Source organism: Ylistrum balloti, unplaced genomic scaffold (assembly GCF_031769215.1).
Source record: "Ylistrum balloti isolate Yb309-2 unplaced genomic scaffold, AGI_CSIRO_Ybal_v1 Utg369700, whole genome shotgun sequence".
NCBI classification, from domain to species: domain Eukaryota; kingdom Metazoa; phylum Mollusca; class Bivalvia; order Pectinida; family Pectinidae; genus Ylistrum; species Ylistrum balloti.
Genome location: NW_026781931.1, coordinates 285796 through 310362, shown reverse-complemented (window position 1 = coordinate 310362; position 24567 = coordinate 285796). Strand labels below are relative to the sequence as shown.

The window sequence follows — 24567 nt, the reverse complement described above, 5'->3', positions numbered from 1 at the left end:
TCTCTTGTTGTTGATAAAGGTGGACACTGTTTGTCAAACTCTCTTGTTGTTGATAAAGGTGGACACACAAACTGCTTATCAAACTCTCTTGTTGTTGATAAAGGTGGACACTGTTTGTCAAACTCTCTTGTTGTTGATAAAGGTGGACACTGTTTGTCAAACTCTCTTGTTGTTGATAAAGGTGGACACTGTTTGTCAAACTCTCTTGTTGTTGATAAAGGTGGACACTGCTTGTCAAACTGTCTTGTTGTTGATAAAGGTGGACACTGTTTGTCAAACTCTCTTGTTGTTGATAAAGGTGGACACTGCTTGTCAAACTCTCTTGTTGTTGATAAAGGTGGACAAAGGTGTTTGTCAAACTCTCTTGTTGTTGATAAAGGTGGACACTCTTTGTCTGTTTGTCAAACTCTCTTGTTGTTGATAAAGGTGGACACTGTTTGTCAAACTCTCTTGTTGTTGATAAAGGTGGACACTGTTTGTCAAACTCTCTTGTTGTTGATAAAGGTGGACACTGTTTGTCAAACTCTCTTGTTGTTGATAAAGGTGGACACTGTTTAAAGTCAAACTCTCTTGTTGTTGATAAAGGTGGACACTGTTTGTCAAACTCTCTTGTTGTTGATAAAGGTGGACACTGTTTGTCAAACTCTCTTGTTGTTGATAAAGGTGGACACTGTTTGTCAAACTCTCTTGTTGTTGATAAAGGTGGACACTGTTTGTCAAACTCTCTTGTTGTTGATAAAGGTGGACACTGCTTGTCAAACTGTCTTGTTGATAAAGGTGGACACTGCTTGTCAAACTCTCTTGTTGTTGATAAAGGTGGACACTGCTTGTCAAACTCTCTTGTTGTTGATAAAGGTGGACACTGCTTGTCAAACTCTCTTGTTGTTGATAAAGGTGGACACTGTTTGTCAAACTCTCTTGTTGTTGATAAAGGTGGACACTGTTTGTCAAACTCTCTTGTTGTTGATAAAGGTGGACACTGTTTGTCAAACTCTCTTGTTGTTGATAAAGGTGGACACTGTTTGTCAAACTCTCTTGTTGTTGATAAAGGTGGACACTGTTTGTCAAACTCTCTTGTTGTTGATAAAGGTGGACACTGCTTGTCAAACTCTCTTGTTGTTGATAAAGGTGGACACTGCTTGTCAAACTCTCTTGTTGTTGATAAAGGTGGACACTGTTTGTCAAACTCTCTTGTTGTTGATAAAGGTGGAAAACTCTCTTGTTGTTGATAAAGGTGGACACTGTTTGTCAAACTCTCTTGTTGTTGATAAAGGTGGACACTGCTTGTCAAACTCTCTTGTTGTTGATAAAGGTGGACACTGCTTGTCAAACTCTCTTGTTGTTGATAAAGGTGGACACTGTTTGTCAAACTCTCTTGTTGTTGATAAAGGTGGACACTGCTTGTCAAACTCTCTTGTTGTTGATAAAGGTGGACACTGTTTGTCAAACTCTCTTGTTGTTGATAAAGGTGGACACTGTTTGTCAAACTCTCTTGTTGTTGATAAAGGTGGACACTGCTTGTCAAACTCTCTTGTTGTTGATAAAGGTGGACACTGTTTGTCAAACTCTCTTGTTGTTGATAAAGGTGGACACTGTTTGTCAAACTCTCTTGTTGTTGATAAAGGTGGACACTGCTTGTCAAACTCTCTTGTTGTTGATAAAGGTGGATCTCTTGTTGTTGATAAAGGTGGACACTGTTTGTCAAACTCTCTTGTTGTTGATAAAGGTGGACACTGTTTGTCAAACTCTCTTGTTGTTGATAAAGGTGGACACTGTTTGTCAAACTCTCTTGTTGTTGATAAAGGTGGACACTGTTTGTCAAACTCTCTTGTTGTTGATAAAGGTGGACACTGTTTGTCAAACTCTCTTGTTGTTGATAAAGGTGGACACTGTTTGTCAAACTCTCTTGTTGTTGATAAAGGTGGACACTGCTTGTCAAACTCTCTTGTTGTTGATAAAGGTGGACACTGTTTGTCAAACTCTCTTGTTGTTGATAAAGGTGGACACTGTTTGTCAAACTGTCTTGTTGTTGATAAAGGTGGACACTGTTTGTCAAACTCTCTTGTTGTTGATAAAGGTGGACACTGTTTGTCAAACTCTCTTGTTGTTGATAAAGGTGGACACTGTTTGTCAAACTCTCTTGTTGTTGATAAAGGTGGACACTGTTTGTCAAACTCTCTTGTTGTTGATAAAGGTGGACACTGTTTGTCAAACTCTCTTGTTGTTGATAAAGGTGGACACTGTTTGTCAAACTCTCTTGTTGTTGATAAAGGTGGACACTGTTTGTCAAACTCTCTTGTTGTTGATAAAGGTGGACACTGTTTGTCAAACTCTCTTGTTGTTGATAAAGGTGGACACTGTTTGTCAAACTCTCTTGTTGTTGATAAAGGTGGACACTGTTTGTCAAACTGTCTTGTTGTTGATAAAGGTGGACACTGTTTGTCAAACTCTCTTGTTGTTGATAAAGGTCAAACTCTCTTGTTGTTGATAAAGGTGGACACTGTTTGTCAAACTCTCTTGTTGTTGATAAAGGTGGACACTGTTTGTCAAAGTCAAACTCTCTTGTTCTCTTGTTGATAAAGGTGGACACTGTTTGTCAAACTCTCTTGTTGTTGATAAAGGTGGACACTGTTTGTCAAACTCTCTTGTTGTTGATAAAGGTGGACACTGTTTGTCAAACTCTCTTGTTGATATTATGGGGAGATATATTTTCTCTTTTTTTCGTATTTGCTCAAAGAAACATAACATGTCACATGTTTAATTGGAGAGAGATTTAGAGTTTGGTATGTGCTCTTATAAATATCAAGATTAGAATTTATCTGACAAAGTCATGTAGTGTTTAGCTGTAAATCCTCAATGATTGTAGACTCCAAGGCCTACTGTATTAGTCTGTTGGCTACCAGTTTAAAAAGTTGCATCCAAAGTTTTGTATGGAGACAATGAACACTATATACATGACCTTGTGTGTGACCTTGAGAGTGTTTTGGCTCTTTGATCTTCTAATAGGGTCTCCAGTGACACTCCAGAAGAAAAGCAGACCCACATTAAAACAATTGGTGTACACCAGGTCTGGTATGGAACCAAGTCCCAAAGGGTTTAATGGTTTTGTTACCCTACATTTTAACCCCAATACTACATGTAGAGAGGATCAAAAGTGTTCAATGCAATAAAATGTTTAGAATAATTCCTTTTTTAATTTTGAAAATGGATTTGATCTTTGACCTTTGAGTTTATGACCATCACTGATTTGACCATAACAGTTCTTTGTCTTATATTTATTTTGCATTGGTCTTTGTTCATATTTTGAGGATATTCATTGCCTTGGGCTCATTGCGAGACTTTGATGACACACTTTTAAATAATAAATACACTGGATACTAAAACCGTATTGATTCTTACAGTTACAGTTAAGTGGAAACATAGCCTGAATTTTGTGTCACCAACATAAATTGCCATACCTGCCAACTTTCATATTGTATCTATTAAATAATAAAGTTCATAAAAAATTCTTTGTATGGGAAAGTATGATCCAATGTAGTAACCTTGGATAGTTTACTTAGATATCCAAATTAAACTTGTCACTAGCGACTGGTACCTTACTGTTGTTGTGACTGGATATTTTGTATTGATTGTTGTTGGATGGGGAATGTTTCCTAGAAATATTGGGAGAATGTTATAAAACCACTGCCAGTTTATACTGGTACACATGGTAGTGTGGGTTGTCATAGCAATAGTAGAAAAGACAGTGTCCAATGACTACCAGGGGAGATCTAGACCGTGAAACATAAAGACTTCCGAAGTATGTGTGGTTATAGTATCACACCACAGGTGCCCATAACATATCCTCATCCTTATATTTATAACTTTGTGGTGTCCTTTTTTGTTTCTTGCTATTTAGCATTCACTTAGTTTCTAACCCTAGGGTGATTCTTGTCTTTATGTCAAACTGTTACATACTTAGGATGTCGTGTGGTAAATATCACCATCTCAGGTTCATAAATCATCCTATTCACCTGACAACAGGTCAATAATTGACACTTTATCTTAATTACTCTATACAGCATGCAATGGGCCTCCTGTATGTTGTTCAGTGAAAAAGACATCTACTAATTCAAAGAGACCAAAATGAGTTATTCTTATTTATAAAATTTGTAACAAGAAAATTTATATGTATGTTTCTTGATTCAACAGTAGTTCTACTGTTGTGATCTAACTGTCCGTACCACAGACACTTGTATCATGGTGAAACACTAATAACTGGTCAAGACTGTGGTAGCATGTTAATCAGTAGATTTGGAATCTCTAACAATACACAATAAGGAGGACTGCATCATTTGGAATACATATGTCTCGGCCTGTAAACTAGCAGAAAATAAACACTACATATATTGATATTGATGTAACTGGAGTTAAGAGAAACAGAAGGACCTCCTATCAGTTTCTGCTCAGCCTGTAAACTAGCAAAAAAAAAAGAGAAACAGAAGGACTTCCTATCAGTTTCTGCTCAGCCTGTAAACTAGCAAAAATAAACACTACATATATTGATATTGATGTAACTGGAAAGAGAAACAGAAGGACTTCCTATCAGTTTCTGCTCAGCCTGTAAACTAGCAAAAAAAAGAGAAACAGAAGGACTTCCTATCAGTTTCTGCTCAGCCTGTAAACTAGCAGAAAATAAACACTACATATATTGATATTGATGTAACTGGAGTTAAGAGATACAGAAGGACCTCCTATCAGTTTCTGTTCTCTTTAAATTATTCACGAGGACTGTTTCCCTGTAGTTTAAATATTTCATTATTACATGCTCTCAGCTTGAAATGGCCGACATTTACTCACGACACTAGGAAACCATTCAAAATCCATTACAGGCTTGACTTGGGATCAATGGCCAATATTTCAGTGACAAATTGTGATCTTAGTGTTGCCTATGATCAGTTTACTTGTTTATCAGTACAGATTTTTTTGGAGATTTTTTTGGAGACCACTGATTAATTCATTAGTGTGAAGAAGACATTGATATCACATAGTTAAGATTTTTACATTGACATCACTTTGGTAACATTTATACATTCATGTCAATGTACATTGTAAAGATTGTTTCACACATCATACATTTTGTATTTTTATGCCACCAGATCAAAATATAGGGTGGCATGTTGTTTTTCTGCTTTCTTTCTGTTTGTATGTCTGTTGCCAACACTAATTTGTCCATAACTTCTTGCTCTGTATTCACTAGATTCTGCTAGAACCCATTAATTAGGTTTATATAGATGATGAATACATGTTATATTTTATGTTTCTTAGGTGCAGAATCTGATCCTGGGACTGAGACAGGATTCAAGCTGAATGGCGCAACAGTCAGGAACGGATCTATTCATAAAGATAAGACACCACAAGATGCTGAACGCATTGAGTATCCTAAAGATTCTGACAAACGTAAACTCACACAATTGTTTGATGCATTTAAAATGCAAAAAACGATGGACAGTCCAGAGAGAAGGCTCCAGCAGCAGACATCAGTTCGTAGGGCAACGTCACGGAGATATGGAACAGATACAGAGTCAAGTTCCTCATCGGAGGAGGATGTGTCATCATCGCTTCCAGCATCAATGTTAACAACTGTATCTGTGCAGAGTTCACCAGCATCCTCTAGGGTGTCTGGTTACAACACAACTGCATCAGAATTTGAGGAGATACATGTTAGTGATTCTGTGTTACATAAAACTTCAGAAAGTGCAAATAGTAGTCCTCGCAAATCCTTACAAAGAAAACATTCGTATGATTCAGATCAGACTATACATTCAGATGATGCGCCATTTTCAAAAAGTAGTACAGAAACACAAATAAGAGTTGAAGTCCATTCAGATGCCTCATCAACACAAAGTGCAGACATTTGTCGGCCGAAAACTTCTCCTTCAAAAAGTGCATCATCTAATTCTCAAAATAGCTATAGCAAAGTAAGACATTCAAACAAAGAGGGATATACAGGTGTAAAAGTGACAAGAAAAGAAAGTTCTTCTTCACAGCGTTCCACATCACCAGAAATGGGAGGCATGCGACATGTGCAGGTCTCTCGACAATCTGTTCTTCAGCCTGGAAGGTCACCGTCTCCTTATTCTTTTGATAGTATTCCGTCTTCCCATGCCAATTCTCCATTACCACGACAACGGATTTTTGACCAAACTTTGGATTATCCACTTCAAAAAAATTCCTCAGAGGATACTGATTCGTTGTCACGGTTTAGTGGTACAGAATACAGTGGTACAGAGTCATCCTATCATATACCAGAGGGCAGTAGTGGGGGTGATGACCTCATGATGGATATCTCAAAAGTGAAAATTCATAAGTTGTCAAAGAAAATGGAAAATTCTAGATCCAGGTCACCACATTCACCAAACACAAGTAAGTAGTGATTTATGTAACACTTATATATATTACTTATCTAGGGTAGGTCATTTATACACCATAATATCTCATTAACACAGCTTAGTACTTCAGTGGGAATATGGCAGTATCATCTAATGTGTCTGGGGTAGCTCACAGGTGTGTTGTTTATACATGTAGTGTGTTTTATGCTCTCCTATTACTTCTTCTCTAATGTTGGTTATTCTAAATTGTTATGAAATTGAATTTTCAAGGGCAGGTTAAGGTGTAGTGTAATCATTATTGATCTGCAGAACAGCAGTAGAAAATATGTGTAAACAACAAGTAAAATAAAACCAATGAAACTAGGTGGAAATAGGAAGAAAGTGAAGATTGACATTGAGGCCCCGTATAGTACAAGGAGAATAAGACCACGTGTTCAGGAAGGGCAAGCACCTGCTGCTTTGAATGCCACCTGTAATTTGAAGACCAGGTTACACAACAGAAACACAGTACACTAATAAGCATAATACAAGCTGGTTATCACTTTGTAAAAAACATTTATCTGGTTATAACAAATTTCCATTGAGATGATGATGACGACCTTCTGAAAGCTAGATCTATGAGTATTGACGTTTTAATTTATACAACTGTACTTGATATATAATAGCATTAGAATCAACTGTTACATGTAAACTCTATGTGGTTGCAGGTAGTATTAGGGAATAAGAGAATTCAGAGAATAAGAATGATCATTTTTATCAAATTCCTTAAGTGTAAGGGATTCAATATTCATAGGTATAAATGTGAGGTCATCATTTTCAAATTAAAGAGTGTAAGTAACATTGACATGCTGGTAGAAAAGACGACACAATATAATCAGAAATACAGGTAAAACAGAAATGGCTGGTAGATATGTTTATCAAAGACAACACAATATTATCAGAAATACAGGTAAAACAGAAATAGCTGGTAGATATGTTTATCAAAGACAACACAATATAATCAGAAATACAGGTAAAACAGAAATGGCTGGTAGATATGTTTATCAAAGACAACACAATATTATCAGAAATACAGGTAAAACAGAAATGGCTGGTAGATATGTTTATCAAAGACAACACAATATTATCAGAAATACAGGTAAAACAGAAATGGCTGGTAGATATGTTTATCAAAGACAACACAATATTATCAGAAATACAGGTAAAACAGAAATGGCTGGTATATATGTTTATCAAAGACAACACAATATTATCAGAAACACAACATACAAAAATAAAACAGAAATGGCTGGTAGATATGTTTATCAAAGACAACACAATATTATCAGAAATACAGGTAAAACAGAAATGGCTGGTATATATGTTTATCAAAGACAACACAATATTATCAGAAATACAGGTAAAACTGAAATGGCTGGTAGATATGTTTATCAAAGACAACACAACATCATCAAAAATACAGGTAAAACAGAAATGGCTGGTAGATATGTTTATCAAAGACAACACAACATCATCAAAAATACAGGTAAAACAGAAATGGCTGGTAGATATGTTTATCAAAGACAACACAACATCATCAAAAATACAGGTAAAACAGAAATGGCTGGTAGATATGTTTATCAAAGACAACACAACATCATCAAAAATACAGGTAAAACTGAAAAAAAATATTTTGTTAGCTTTACTGATTAGACCAGGTCACCTAATACTATACAGAGCCACAACATCACAGGTTTAATGGTATCAGATATTGTAGTATGAAATGGCTTCATTGATCATGAAGGCACTACAGTGTAAATCAATGGGAGATGGAATAGAGTAAACAGAGACGAGAAGACTACACAGACATGGCAGTAATGGACGATCCTTGTTAGATAATAATGCAAATCAGAACATCATTGTCAAATTTTTATGCCCAAAGCAGCATATTTTGTTTCCTAGAATGTAGTTTTTTTAATGATTTTTATATCATTAACAATATTATACCAAAAACATTGTACACACAACATTGTCATGTTGACTTCATCCTTCAGTTGTATATATATCTGTGTATGTATATATGACATGTTTTCTCAAGGACATCTCAATGCAGGATGGTGTTTGTCAATAAAATTGAAACACAATCAGCAGATGGAATGTATAAAAATAGCTTTAGTTACTTTAGAATTGCTCTAGGCTATTTCTAAAGCAATGATTATTTCCATGGAAGCAGCTTGTGTATTTCGGTAATGATATTACAGCATTCTAAGGATTTTCTTTGTGAATTTTACGTGTATAGCTGTAGGAAATAGAATTATATCACAATCAAGATTACTGTCAATAACATGTTGTTTTTTTAAATGTGATTCTTAATTGTAATGTGACAGACGATGTGTAGCTAATTTGTGACTGCTGTGAACCTGTAGTTATCATGTAAACTAATTAATACTGTTTTCTTAAATACTTTTATCATTGGAACATTCATTCTTTTGACTTTTGTGTATTTAACAATACACTGTCTAGTTAGATTAATACCACTGAATCTTTTATTCAAATCTATAAGACAACTTAAGGACTGAATCCTTTAGTTTCCATAAACCTGGTTACCTAGAGGTCCAATACAGATCTGTAGTTACCTGGTTACCTAGAGGACCAATACAGACCTGTAGTTACCTGGTCACTTAGAGGACCAATACAGATCTGTAGTTACCTGGTTACCTAGAGGACCAATACAGACCTGTAGTTACCTGGTCACTTAGAGGACCAATACAGACCTGTAGTTACCTGGTCACTTAGAGGACCAATACAGACCTGTAGTTACCTGGTCACTTAGAGGACCAATACAGACCTGTAGTTACCTGGTCACTTAGAGGACCAATACAGGTCTGTATTTACCTGGTCACTTAGAGGACCAATACAGGTCTGTATTTACCTGGTTACCTAGAGGACCAACACAGATCTAAAAGTACCTGGTTACCTAGAAGTCCAATACAGATCTGTAATTAACATGGTTGCTGGGAGGCCCAAACAGATCTAAAAAAATCCTGGTTACTGTTTTCACATGTCCAGTACAGATTTAGATTTACATGGTAACTTATACCACAAGACCAGTGAAGATTGGTGTGACTGGAGGTAGAGTCTCTTCTCCATCTTCCTGTATATAAAATTACAGCCTCCTCCCCATCTTACTGTATATAAAATTACAGCCTCCTCCCCATCTTACTGTATATAAAATTACAGCCTCCTCCCCATCTTCCTGTATATAAAATTACAGCCTCCTCCCCATCTTCCTGTATATAAAATTACAGCCTCCTCCCCATCTTACTGTATTTGTAGTTACAGCCTCCTCCCCATCTTACTGTATTTGTAGTTACAGCCTCCTCCCCATCTTACTGTATTTGTAGTTACAGCCTCCTCCCCATCTCCCAGTATTTGTAGGTACAGCCTCCACTTCATCTCCCTGTATTTGAAGTACAGCCTCCTCCCCTTTCCCTCTGCATTTGTAAATACTAGGAGTAAAGCCTCCTCCTCTCTCCCTTTACATTTGTAAATACTTAGGGTAAAGCCTCCTCCCCTTTCCCTCTGCATTTGTAAATACTAGGAGTAAAGCCTCCTCCTCTCTCCCTTTACATTTGTAAATACTTGGGGTAAAGCCTCCTCCCCTTTCCCTCTGCATTTGTAATTACTGGGGGCAAAGCCTCCTCACCTTTTCCTTTACATTTGTAAATACTGGGGGTAAAGCCTCCTCCCCTTTCCCTCTGCATTTGTAAATACTGGGGGTAAAGCCACCTTGCGTATCCCTTCGCATTTGTAAATATTAGGGGTAAAGCCACCTTGCGTATCCCTTCGCATTTGTAAATATTGGGGGTAAAGCCTCCTCCCCTATCCCTCTGCATTTGTAAATACTGGGGGTAAAGCCTCCTCCCCTTTCCCTTTACATTTGTAAATATTGGGGGTAAAGCATCCTCCCCTATCCCTTTACATTTGTAAATACTTAGGGTAAAGCCTCCTCCCCTTTCCCTCTGCATTTGTAAATACTAGGAGTAAAGCCTCCTCCTCTCTCCCTTTACATTTGTAAATACTTGGGGTAAAGCCTCATCCCCTTTCCCTCTGCATTTGTAATTACTGGGGGCAAAGCCTCCTTACCTTTTCCTTTACATTTGTAAATACTGGGGGTAAAGCCTCCTCCCCTTTCCCTCTGCATTTGTAAATACTGGGGGTAAAGCCACCTTGCGTATCCCTTCGCATTTGTAAATATTAGGGGTAAAGCCACCTTGCGTATCCCTTCGCATTTGTAAATATTGGGGGTAAAGCCTCCTCCCCTATCCCTCTGCATTTGTAAATACTGGGGGTAAAGCCTCCTCCCCTTTCCCTTTACATTTGTAAATATTGGGGGTAAAGCATCCTCCCCTATCCCTTTACATTTGTAAATACTTAGGGTAAAGCCTCCTCCCCTATCCCTTTACATTTGTAAATACTGGGGGTAAAGCCTCCTCCCCTATCCCTTTACATTTGTAAATACTGGGGGTAAAGCCTCCTCCCCTATCCCTTTACATTTGTAAATACTGGGGGTAAAGCCTCCTCCCCTATCCCTTTACATTTGTAAATACTGGGGGTAAAGCCTCCTCCCCTATCCCTCTGCATTTGTAAATACTGGGGGTAAAGCCTCCTCCCCTATCCCTCTGCATTTGTAAATACTGGGGGTAAAGCCTCCTTGCCTATCCCTTCACATTTGTAAATACTGGGGATGGAGCCTCCTCACCTTTCCCTCTTCATTTGTAAATACTGGGGGTAAAGCCTCCTTGCCTATCCTTGTTTAGGTGTGAGAGAGGACAGATAGAGGCCCGCTAGTACCTGATCTGTCCTCTGTTACACATATTGTATAGTTTGATACTTATCTCTAACTTAAATCAAAGCCTCCTCATCCCCTTGATACAGTCTCCTGTTGTAGCGAAAAGCTTGGAGAAATGTGTTTCAGCAAAACTTCCATTGGGAGTGCTTAATGTCACCATATCTCTTTGGTCAAATCAAAAGATGCAAGAGAGATACAACTATGTAGACAATTAGTCTATACATACTAGTAATGCATTTATCATCTATTCAACTTCTAAACCTGCTCTTTAATAAGTTTTGTTTTCTTAACATTTGATGTCTGGACATGCTTTAGGTTTTCTGTGGTTACATTGATTTTTCAACAAAGATTTTTTTCTTTTAATTCGTAACTCAATTTTTTTAATGTCAGGTTAATTGTTTTTGATAAAACAACTTTTCATGAATATTTCTGTAGGGTTTGTTTCATTTCATTTTTTGTAGATGTTCCAGAAATGATATTTTTTTTAATTTGCTGCTAAAATAGATTAATTACGGTTTTCTGAGCTATGAATAAGACAACTACTACGTTTGGCTGACAGAGAACATGGTTGATTTATTATGTTACATTATCATACATACAAAAATACATAATTAATGCCTGGTAAAATATAAAATGTTCACAATTGCGTTTTATCTCAGTGAGTCAATATTGTGTGTTTTATATAAGTGAGTCAATATTGTGTGTTTTATATAAGTGAGTCAATATTGTGTGTTTTTATATCAGTGAGTCAATAATGTGTGTTTTATATCAGTGAGTCAATATTGTGTTTTATATCAGTGAGTCAGTATTGTATGTTTTATATCAGTGAGTCAATATTGTATGTTTTATATCAGTGAGTCATTATTGTGTTATATATCAGTGAGTCAATATTGTATTTTAGATCAGTGAGTCAGTATTGTGTTTTATCTCAGTGAGTCAATATTGTATGTTTTATATCAGTGAGTCAGTATTGTGTGTTTTATATCAGTGAATCAATAATGTGTGTTTTATATCAGTGAGTCAATATTGTATGTTTTATATCAGTGAGTCAGTATTGTGTGTTTTATATCAGTGAATCAATAATGTGTGTTTTATGTTTTATATGTTTTATATCAGTGAGTCATTATTGTGTGTTTTATATCAATGAGTCAGTATTGTGTTATATCAGTGAGTCAATATTGTGTGTTTTATCAGTGAGTCAGTATTGTGTTATATTAGTGAGTCATTAATGTGTTTTATCAGTGAGTAAATATTGTGTGTTTTATATCAGTGAGTCAATATTGTATGTTTTATATCAGTGAGTCAATATTGTATGTTTTATATTAGTGAGTCAGTATTGTGTTTTATCAGTGAGTCAATATTGTATGTTTTATATTAGTGAGTCAGTATTGTGTTTTATCAGTGAGTCAATATATAGTTTAGCATATGTAATTGGAATGTTATTCAGACATTATATTGTAATTTTATAATCATGAAGACAATATTTTGTATTACATCATATTTATGGACCTTTGTTGAAGTCAATATGATGAAAAAATGTTGACCAAAGATAAATCATAGATACTTTTGTACACATCTACCTGTAATTAGCAATCAACCTCTCCCTTGTTCCCTCGCACTTCTCGACCAAAATCAACCTAACTCTCTCTTCCTAGCACACATCTCTACCAAAATCAACCACAAAGAGTTTAAATACCTTGATCTTGATTTAATAGAGAAAATCCATCTCCCTGTAAATGAAATCCACTTCCGAAATCTTTTCACCTGCAATCCTGGTAAGGAAATGAGTTCTCACACCAACATGTAAAGAAAGACTTTACTGAAAAAGCAATTCACTTGATTGTGTCAGAAAATCATGTAGAACAATGAAAAGCTACTTTGGATGCAGCTCTGTATTACATCATCACTATCACAAAAAGAATAATTTATCTTTCATTTCCTTTTGTTTATTGTATAAAACAAAGGTGACTTCCTCATTCCTGTTACCAGATGTTTTTAGAGTATTTTTGTTTAATTATGATACAAACAAACTGTTTTTCAATGTCATGTATAATATATGCCAAAGCTTAATAATTAGCCTCAAGACACAACAATTAGTGGAATTGTTGTCACTTTGATCCTCTTTTATGTTGCTGTCAGATTCACTCAAGTGTTTTATGACAAGTAGTATTGCAATATCCTTAACTGATACTGAATTAAGCTTTCTGTTGATTAAGTTTTTTGGTAAAATTCATTATTTGTGTCACAGCAACACATCTAGTTTTACTGTGTGGCATTCCATTTTTGAGTTTTAATGAATTGATTCATGTTTGTTTCCTTTCTTCATTTGCATGTCAATGTTGTATCTGTTGCCAGGTTCCTCTCCACAGCTTGCTGAAAGAGGGGCTAACTGTGGTAGGGGCGGGGCTGTAGGGGGCTCGGCATATGATCAGATAACAGCATCCAAAACTCAGTCAATCACAAATGTCTCGCAATCTCCCCAACAGGTAGAGGAGTTAGTTCAGACTCAACAGTCCTTAACTGTAAATACGTCACAGTTCACTGATGGTGAACCAGTTGCTCCAGTGAGACGAAAAGTCAAGATTGAGGTTACCGACTCCATTAACCCACCAAGGAAGAGAGATTCTGCAGAACCAAAGGTAGTGTCTTCACCAGACAAAGTGAAACATTCTGATGATGCAGATCTTATTACTCCACCACCAAGGAAGTCAAAGCATGTTAAAGAAGCTGAATTAGCTGCTTCACTAAGGAAAATACATAATACAGAGGCAGATAGACCTGAAGCCCCACCAAGGAGATCTAAGGTTTTGGAAGGTTTTAAACCTATCTCCCCACCAGGAAAATCGAAGAATGCTGACAGGTATGAAAACAATTCAGAACGAGGCTCCATGGTTGTCCAAGACCCTGATCCAGTCCCCCCACCACGGAGAAGGAGCATGCGAAGGAGTCGTGAGGATGTTCCTTCTCCTCCATCTTCAGTCCCATCATCTCCGGTCAGCTACTCAGGGGAGGATTCCTCGAGTGAGAGAAATTTGTCTATTAGAGATGCTAAACGTCTTTTTGAGGAGAAAGAAAGAATACAAAGGTTGGGAAGGTCACCAAGAGCATCACCAAGAGGACACCATGACAGCTTTTTTAATGACAGGATCTGGCAAGAAGAGACTATGACAGTAGCATCCACACCTTCCTCAGCCCCAGATGACGACTTCGAGGCATTGTTTAGCAAAGCAGTAAGTGACCTTGAAGTGCCTGAATCTCCGTTACCAAAAATACGGTCACGATCAGGTTCAATGAGGTCAAGGTCAGGATCAAAATCAAAGAAAAGGCCAGTATCAGGAGAGTTTGAATCGGATTCTGAGTCTAGAAAAAGGTCATCAACAAGTGAGCTCTCAATTGTTACGGAGCCTGAAAGTGAATGGCTAAATGCTACAGTACCACCTGACACCTGTGATCTGGATGAGATCATAGATTCTATAGGAGAAAAGCAAGTGGCCTCATTACCAACGATCAAATTAACTGAGGCTGATGATGACCTGCCACAAAAAAGTGATCTTGAGCCAAAATCAAAGGACTTGCAAAGCAGAACTGAGGAAGTTGGCAAGGTGTCTTCACCTCACAATGAACCCCATATGACTACTGACACTAACCTTGAAGGAGAGAAAGAAGAATCAGATGGTCATATTGAAGTGGAAGATTCCCCTGTGAAAACCTTAGATTTGAAGGTTGAGGTCACAGGTCATTGGAGTCAAGAATCAGATGGTGAGAATCAACACCAATTTTATACAGAGGAACAAGAAATCAATGTTGAGAATGAACATTCCATGTCTGGTAACTTATGGCAATTTAAGGAAAACTCCACAGAAAACGACTTCAAGAATACTTTTGGTTCACCATTGGAAAATAATAACAATGGCCAGTTTCTGGAAGCAAGGACCACTGTACGAGCAGCCATGGCAGAGCTATCTCATAGTGATACATCGTCAGACATCCTTAGTGTTATAGCTGAGGATACAGAGCCAAGTGAAACCAGCACCAGGAGCTGGGAGTCTGGTGGTCAGTGTAGCACTGTAAGGGCTGCATCAGGAATGGACAGTGATTGCGATCGTACTATGGAACACATTCCCATGGAAACGATTCTTGTGGTGAGTCAGAAACGAAGTGATGATGTGGATATTAAAACACCACTTACTGTAAAGGAAACTGTCGATCAGGTTACAGAAAAGATACATACTGAGGACACTGCTGATACTACTATTACAACTAGTTACCATAGCAATGAGGAAATCAAGAAAGTTAGTGCTGATAGGGAACAGAAGAAAACAGAGGATATTCCTAAGCCAGGCACATTGTTAGCATTGACAAGAAAAGCTGAGAAGCAAGAAGACAATGGTATGGGGGTGCCAAGACACTTGGAACCAGAGATTACCATCAGAGAAACATCACAATTGGAGACAGAGGGTACTGTCAGTAAAAAGGTGTTCCGAGAGAAACTTGTCAAGCAGTGGTTGGAGGCAGAGGTTCATAGTTCAGAAGGTCAAACTGACTGCAAAATACAAAAATCTCTCAGTCAAGAGTCTGATCCACAGTTCCCACATAGCCCTGCCCTTGGCCCCTACCACACAGGCCAGACCAGCACCCCAGGGACCCACCCACTTGATTCCACCCAGATACCAAGCCTTCCTATTGCTTCTCTGACTGACACAGATCCAGGTATCACCATTGTTTCATTGGTTTTGCTCTATAATCAGTGAAATGACAAGTGGTGAGGGGTCCCTCCTGTTTGCACTGCTTTCCATGCGCACTAACTTCTACCTTTAGATTTTGTCTCATGAAACTTTTATGTAGAATTTTGATACTTGTAGAACCTATGTTAATTGTAGATTATTTCCTCATGTTCATACTCTTACACACTCTTCTGCGTGTTTGTAATTTATGTTTAAAACGGAATAGTCATTGTTTAGAACCAGGAGAAAAGGTAGTCCTGTACCTATTTGTTTGTATCGAGGAGGCAGTTTTTGGGACAAATATACTAACTTAATTCCATCTAAATTAGAAATTATTGGTAATTGTACTAATTATTTCAACTAATTACTAAAACTAGGTATTTATTAACACTAAGACATAAGTATAGATCTGTCTAGCCCAGCTCTATAAAGCATTATTAACAAAATTACTCAGAATTCACAAGATTTATCTTCCTTAAAATACCATTGCAATGTACATTTAAAATGAACATTGATTTCCTTTTTCATTTCCATTTTCATTTGGATTCACTTAAGATTGCATCCTACAAATGAAATGTACCTTTGTATAAAATACATATGTTATAATGAGTAAGACTAGCATCTTTGAACAACTAGGCTCAGATCTTGTCATACTTTGTAGTGTTTGCACATCATGCATGCTTGTATGTGTACTTGTAGTTTGTGATGCATGCTGGTATAATTTGTGATGCATGCTGGTATAATTTGTGATGCATGCTGGTATAATTTGTGATGCATGCTGGTATAGTTTGTGATGCATGCTGGTATAGTTTGTGATAATTTTTGATGCATGACAGTATTTTTTAATGCATGTTTATACTAGAAGCTTGCATCATGCTGAATTATCAGTCTACAACAGAAGATGAATAATCTTGAATATAGTTCACAACAAAATGTTGCAAAAGTAAATACAATATCTATTAGATCTAGAGACCAGTTGACAGTGTATGCTTTGTCTCGCTCAGTCACTCAAAACTTACTCAGCTTTAACTGTGTATGCTTTGTCATGCTCAGTCACTCAAAACTTACTCAGATTTAACTGTGTATGCTTTGTCTTGCTCAGTCACTCAATACTTACTCAGATTTAAGAATTTAGCATCGTACTTCACTTAACAAAATATTCAAGTTATTGACGTACTATATGTATCTATATCCAACTCAACAAAGTCAAGCTAGATTTCCCAACAGAGCAGCAGATACCTAAATGGATTGACAACTCTCTTCAGTTTCAATTTCACTTCAAACTTTATTCTTATTGTTTAAAGTTAGAGTTGAAAAAGTTCATAGAAACCGTGTTGGGAAGCTTTCCACCTCACAAATTATATTTGAAAGGGGAGATAATTACAGGCTGTTTGTCCGCCTGTCATTAGGTTGTCTGGAATTATGATGCCTACTCGCTTAAGTAATCAGTTGGAACTTATGTCCTTACTTAGCCAGTAACTAACTCAGACAGTTTCATGTTTGTCAGTGATTACATCTCATTACTTTTTTTTTTCATTTTGGTGATTATTTAGAGATACGCCCCTTTTGTAATGTTAGGTCAAAATTTTCATAATTAATGTTAGGATTTTAAGAATTTTACCCGTCGGTGCTAGGAATAGTGCAGTTGGACTCTGACCTTGTGCCATATTACTGATGGTCAACTACCAGCACCTGAAGTCAGATATTTTTTTACTCTACCATGTGAAGACATGAAATGTCTGTATAACTTTACCTTGAGATGATTGTGATTATCTAGTGAAACTAGTAATGAACCAAATTACTGATATCACCTTTTGACCTTCAAATGCCCTTTATTTTACAATATTTACTCTGTTATACCATATCACAAAGGAGGCACTGTATAGAAACTATATACTCACAGCAATCATACATAATGTCCTTATGTTTAGCAATATAGACATTCACAAAACACTTGTATCAGATTGAGTGCCAAGTTTGATCAAATTTCCTGGGTTGATTAAGACAAAATTAACGGTGATTATTTTCAATTTGAACTTAAGGAGTACAGCGATGTTATTTGTTCAACTGACAAAGGCTTACAGGGCTTTGGACAAGAAGCTTATAATTCTATTTAAAACTAATGTAGATCAAATGGCTAAAACAAAGTGAAACAGATGTATTGTAAAAGCTCCCGGCCTGTTAAGTATTGATTGTAAGATATATGTCATGTAAACACTGGAAGTATTTATAGTAAAGACAGAAACCATCGACTGTCGATGCAAATTTCTAAAAGTTGAGATATGAAGGGGTATGAATTATTTAAAAGATAGTCTTAGTTTGGGTCCAAACAGAACTGTTAAAACATGGTCATGCAACTGTAGGTTTCCTACACAGAATTTTGTCTTCCCTGGAATATATTATGACTACCCCAACAGAATCTGGGTGTTTGTTTTCATCAGTCTGATATCATGTCATTTCCCTCCATCAGCTGTTTGGATGTTTGTTACTTACATCATCTGTCTGTTTAAGTCACTAAACCACACTGTGTCTATTGTCTCAGTAACTACCGACGACCTGTGTCTGTTGTCTCAGTAACTACCCCACCCTGTGTCTATTGTCTCAGTAACTACCCTGCCCTGTTTCTATTGTCTCAGTAACTACCCCACCCTGTGTCTATTGTCTCAGTAACTACCCCACCCTGTGTCTATTGTATTAGTAACTACCCCACCCTGTGTCTATTGTCTCAGTATCTACCCCACCTTGTGTCTATTGTCTCAGTATCTACCCCACCCTGTGTCTATTGTCTCAGTAACTACCCCACCCTGTATCTATTGTCTCAGTAACTACCCCACCCTGTGTCTATTGTCACAGTAACTATCCAACTGTGTGTCTGTTGTCTCAGTAACTACCCCACCCTGTGTCTATTGTCTAAGTAGCTACCCCACCCTGTGTCTATTGTCTCAGTAACTACCCTACCCTGTGTCTGTTGTCTCAGTAACTACCCCACCCTGTATCTATTGTCTCAGTAACTACCCCACCCTGTGTCTATTGTCTCAGTAACTACCCCACCCTGTGTCTATTGTCTCAGTAGCAACCCCACCCTGTGTCTATTGTCTCAGTAACTACCCCACCCTGTGTCTATTGTCTCAGTAACTACCCCACCTTGTGTCTATTGTCTCAGTAACTATCCAATAGTGTATCTATTGTCTCAATAGCTACCCCACCCTGTATCTATTGTCTCAGTAACTACCCCACCCTGTGTCTATTGTCTCTTTAACTATCCCACCCTGTGTCTATTGTCTCAGTAACTACCCAACCCTGTGTCTATTGTCTCAGTTACTATCCCACCCTGTGTCTATTGTCTCAGTAACTACCGACGACCTGTGTCTGTTGTCTCAGTAGCTACCCCACCCTGTGTCTATTGTCTCAGTAACTACCCTGCCCTGTTTCTATTGTCTCAGTAACTACCCCACCCTGTGTCTATTGTCTCAGTAACTACCCCACCCTGTGTCTATTGTATCAGTAACTACCCCACCCTGTGTCTATTGTCTCAGTATCTACCCCACCTTGTGTCTATTGTCTCAGTATCTACCCCACCCTGTGTCTATTGTCTCAGTAACTACCCCACCCTGTGTCTATTGTCTCAGTAACTACCCCACCCTGTGTCTATTGTCACAGTAACTATCCAACTGTGTGTCTGTTGTCTCAGTAACTACCCCACCCTGTGTCTATTGTCTAAGTAGCTACCCCACCCTGTGTCTATTGTCTCAGTAACTACCCTACCCTGTGTCTGTTGTCTCAGTAACTACCCCACCCTGTATCTATTGTCTCAGTAACTACCCCACCCTGTGTCTATTGTCTCAGTAACTTCCCCACCCTGTGTCTATTGTCTCAGTAGCAACCCCACCCTGTGTCTATTGTCTCAGTAACTACCCCACCCTGTGTCTATTGTCTCAGTAACTACCCCACCTTGTGTCTATTGTCTCAGTAACTATCCAATAGTGTATCTATTGTCTCAATAGCTACCCCACCCTGTATCTATTGTCTCAGTAACTACCCCACCCTGTGTCTATTGTCTCTTTAACTATCCCACCCTGTGTCTATTGTCTCAGTAACTACCCAACCCTGTGTCTATTGTCTCAGTTACTATCCCACCCTGTGTCTTTTGTCTCAGTAACTACCCCACCCTGTGTCTATTGTCTAAGTAACTACCTCACCCTGTGTCTATTGTCTCAGTAACTACCCTACATTGTGTCTACTGTCTCAGTAACTACCCCACCCTGTGTCTACTGTCTTAGTTACTACTCTACATTGTGTCTACTGTCTCAGTTACTACCCTACATTGTGTCTACTGTCTCAGTAACTACCCTACATTGTGTCTACTGTCTCAGTAACAACCCTTCATTGTGTCTACTGTCTCAGTAACTACCCTACATTGTGTCTACTGTCTCAGTAACTACCCTACATTGTGTCTACTGTCTCAGTAACTACCCTACATTGTGTCTACTGTCTCAGTAACTACCCTACATTGTGTCTACTGTCTCAGTTACTACCCTACATTGTGTCTACTGTCTCAGTAACTACCCTACATTGTGTCTACTGTCTCAGTAACAACCCTTCATTGTGTCTACTGTCTCAGTAACTACCCTACATTGTGTCTACTGTCTCAGTAACTACCCTACATTGTGTCTACTGTCTCAGTAACAACCCTTCATTGTGTCTACTGTCTCAGTAACTACCCTACATTGTGTCTACTGTCTCAGTAACTACCCTACATTGTGTCTACTGTCTCAGTAACTACCCTACATTGTGTCTACTGTCTCAGTAACTACCCTACATTGTGTCTACTGTCTCAGTAACTACCCTACATTGTGTCTACTGTCTCAGTAACTACCCTACATTGTGTCTACTGTCTCAGTAACTACCCTTCATTGTGTCTACTGTCTCAGTAACTACCCTACATTGTGTCTACTGTCTCAGTAACTACCCTACATTGTGTCTACTGTCTCAGTTACTACCCTACATTGTGTCTACTGTCTCAGTAACTACCCTACATTGTGTCTACTGTCTCAGTAACTACCCTACATTGTGTCTACTGTCTCAGTAACTACCCTACATTGTGTCTACTGTCTCAGTAACTACCCTACATTGTGTCTACTGTCTCAGTAACTACCCCACCCTGTGTCTACTGTCTCAGTAACTACCCTACATTGTGTCTACTGTCTCAGTAACTACCCTACATTGTGTCTACTGTCTCAGTAACTACCCTACATTGTGTCTACTGTCTCAGTAACTACCCTACATTGTGTCTACTGTCTCAGTAACTACCCTACATTGTGTCTACTGTCTCAGTAACTACCCTACATTGTGTCTACTGTCTCAGTAACTACCCTACATTGTGTCTACTGTCTCAGTAACTACCCTACATTGTGTCTACTGTCTCAGTAACTACCCTACATTGTGTCTACTGTCTCAGTAACTACCCTACATTGTGTCTACTGTCTCAGTAACTACCTCTCAATGACTTCAGAGTATTTATAGCTTGTTTCACTTTAGCTTTAGTTTATAGTTGTATTGAATCAGTCAGTACTACTAGATGACAGTTTTAATTTAGTCTCTTTTATATTTTATTTCTGAATTAATGAGATTATACATGCTGTTTACCTGGTGTTGAGTTTAAAATGGCTCTGTATTACACATAGTCTATATTTGTACTATGTGTAAAAAATCAATTTCTCTTTTGTGACATAGTACAAAGTTCGATAAAATGCATTTGTTTGTTTGTTTTGACTTAAAATGCAAACTGCAATTTATTTGCTATTGTGGCCTTTTAATCCTTCAGCAGATGAGTGTACCAGAAATATTGTTGTAAACAACAAAAATACTACTGATTAACCCATTGCTAATTTAACTGTATCTGTTATGTACGTTAAATCCATCACATAACTTGTTAAGGATCTAGGTTCTACACTAGCAAGTCAGCAAATTAGAGACCATAACTTCAGTTTAGATATGTTGGTGTTTAAAAAGCACAGTCTGCTGTAAGAGTGACATATGACTTCCGACAATGCAGCTAGGAGATAATTAAAGGCACGCTGGATGCTGTCAACTGTTACCATTGCGGACTTAGATATATGTGTTCATAAACCACGAGCTTTGAGATAATTTGGAAGTTTTTAGACCAGAAATCATGCTTGCTTGAATCCTTCCATGGTGGATATAAGATGTGAAGGCCATCACAAGTGACTTTAGGATCATTGATTATTTCTATACAGCTCGTCTGACATATGTTCTGAGGAAAACCTCAGATAATGGTTCTTGACTTAACAATATCTTTCAGAGTTTAAGTGCATTTTCAAGATGGTGTAAGGTTCATTATCCAAAAAATTCAACTGAGATTCTTCAAAGATTTTCCCTTGCTTGTCATCGCCCATTCTCTCACTCCTTTTTTAGCTTGCAGCTTATCTAGAAAACTTTCCAATTGATCCGTGTTTTTAATGAATTATTTTTTATATCCTGCTGTATCATACGCTTGCAAAAATGATATGCACGGAATCCTATTAACAGCGCATATTGATTTCACTTTTCAGCATCATAGAGATTTAATTTTAATACAAAGGCATGGGTGATCAGAAGGGTTTTGTTGCTGTTACAGAGAAGGACGTCCCACCCAAACTGTCACCGCGAGCCAGTTCTGAGGGATCTGGGAGCTTGGAGGACAGTGGCCATGTCAGTGGCACATCCACACAGGACAACACACCTGAACACCGTCGAACAGATAGCATACAGAGTCAGATGTCAGTGCCCTCTACATTGTCAACAGTTACAGATGCCAGTAATGTAAGTACCCAGTAGAGGAAAGCTCCCACCTTTGTACCTTCTAGTACCTATATATAGACACTTTGCTTAGGTAGACATTTTTATATTACTACTGTAAATGTGTTATATTAAAAATTTAAGCAACATTTTGCATTAAACAAATACCTGAAAAACTTTACACAGGTGTGTAAGGAGAACTTTTCACACAGGTGTGTCAGAACTTTTTTACACAGGTGTGTCAGGAAAACTTTCATACAGTTGTGTCAGGAATACTTTACACACAAGTGTGTAAGGAGAACTTTACACTCAGGTGTGTCAGGAAAACTTTACACAGGTGTATCAAGAGAACTTTACACAAAAGTCTGTCAGGAGAAATTTTCACACAGGTGTGTCAGGTGAACTTTCCACACAGGTGTGTCAGGAATACTTTACACACAAGTGTGTAAGGAGAACTTTACACTCAGGTGTGTCAGGAAAACTTTACACAGGTGTATCAAGGAACTTTACACAAAAGTCTGTCAGGAGAAATTTTCACACAGGTGTGTCAGGTGAACTTTCCACACAGGTGTGTCAGAAAACTTTACACAGGTGTGTCAGGTGAACTTTTCACACAGGTGTGAAAATAGATAGCATCTGCAGACAAGCTACCTAATAGACACATGATAGTGTAGCCCAACAGAAATGACATTTGGACAGTAGATAGTGTCCACCAGTGAGCAACCAAAGGGTCACATGATAGTGCAGCCCCACAGAAATGACACTAGGACAGTAGATAGTGTCTACCAATAAAATACCTAAAGGTCACATTATAGTGTAGCCCCACAGAAATGACACTAGGACAGTAGACAGTGTCCACCAATAAACTACCTGATAGACACAGGATAGTGTAGCCCCACAGAAATGACACTAGGACAGTAGATAGTGTCCACCAATAAACTACCTAATAGACACAGGATAGTGTAGCCCCACAGAAATGACACTAGGACAGTAGATAGTGTCCATTACTGAACTACCTTAAGGTCACATTGAAGTGTAGACCGCAGAAATGACACTTGGACAGTAGATAGTGTCCACCAATAGACTACCGAATGGTCACAGGATAGTGTAGCCTCACAGAAATGACTTGGTCTTCAAGACATTCCAAATGGTCTCAAGGGACCACAACCATTGGAAATATATTGTAGATTTCCACAATAATATCAGTTTGCTTTGAAGGGCATACACAAACATCAATAATAACATAGTTTTCAACAGACGAAATTAAATACTAGATGTACTTTGAGAATTCACCAGAGATAGAGTATTGTATTGACAGACCGACATTTGTTTTGTATTTCATGAACCACCCTATCAACATCAATTGGCACTGCACTCAACAAGTTTGCAGCAGATTGACCCTAATGTATCCTAAGGGAAGCTGGTGGTTTTGGAGCTGACACCAGAGCTTCCACATCACTAACGCACCAACAAACAATAAAATAAAGCAAATCTGCAAACCTGTTTTTTGACATAAAAAAAGCATGATGCAAATAGTTAATTGAATAAATTCTTGTGTACACAGAGAACATTGTAGAAAAGATAACAATACATATTATCTCATATGGCTATAGATTTAATCTCACTGACACAGTCATGGCAAGGAACAAAACAATTTTTAATTGACAACAACGCTATATCAAACACTAGAGGGCTTAAAATGCTGTATATTGTGGTCTGCAAGCCATGTAAAGTGTGTTGTGAAGGATGACATTAGTAACAGCAGACCCAATAAAAGATGACATTAGTAACAGCAGATCCAAGAACAGATGACAGCAGTAACAACAGATCCAATAAAAGATGG

The 24567-nt window shown here is 37.9% G+C and overlaps 1 protein-coding gene across 1 annotated transcript in view; it reads left to right on the top strand.

The window, feature by feature from the left end:
- LOC132565180 (synaptotagmin-like protein 4) overlaps positions 1 to 24567 on the top strand; it is an 89546-nt gene that overhangs the window by 51332 nt on the left and 13647 nt on the right. Inside the window, exons 4-5 of the mRNA XM_060229809.1 lie at positions 5308 to 6405; positions 22564 to 22748. Coding sequence (XP_060085792.1) covers positions 5308 to 6405; positions 22564 to 22748 — 1283 coding nt within the window. The remainder of the gene's footprint in view (positions 1 to 5307; positions 6406 to 22563; positions 22749 to 24567) is intronic.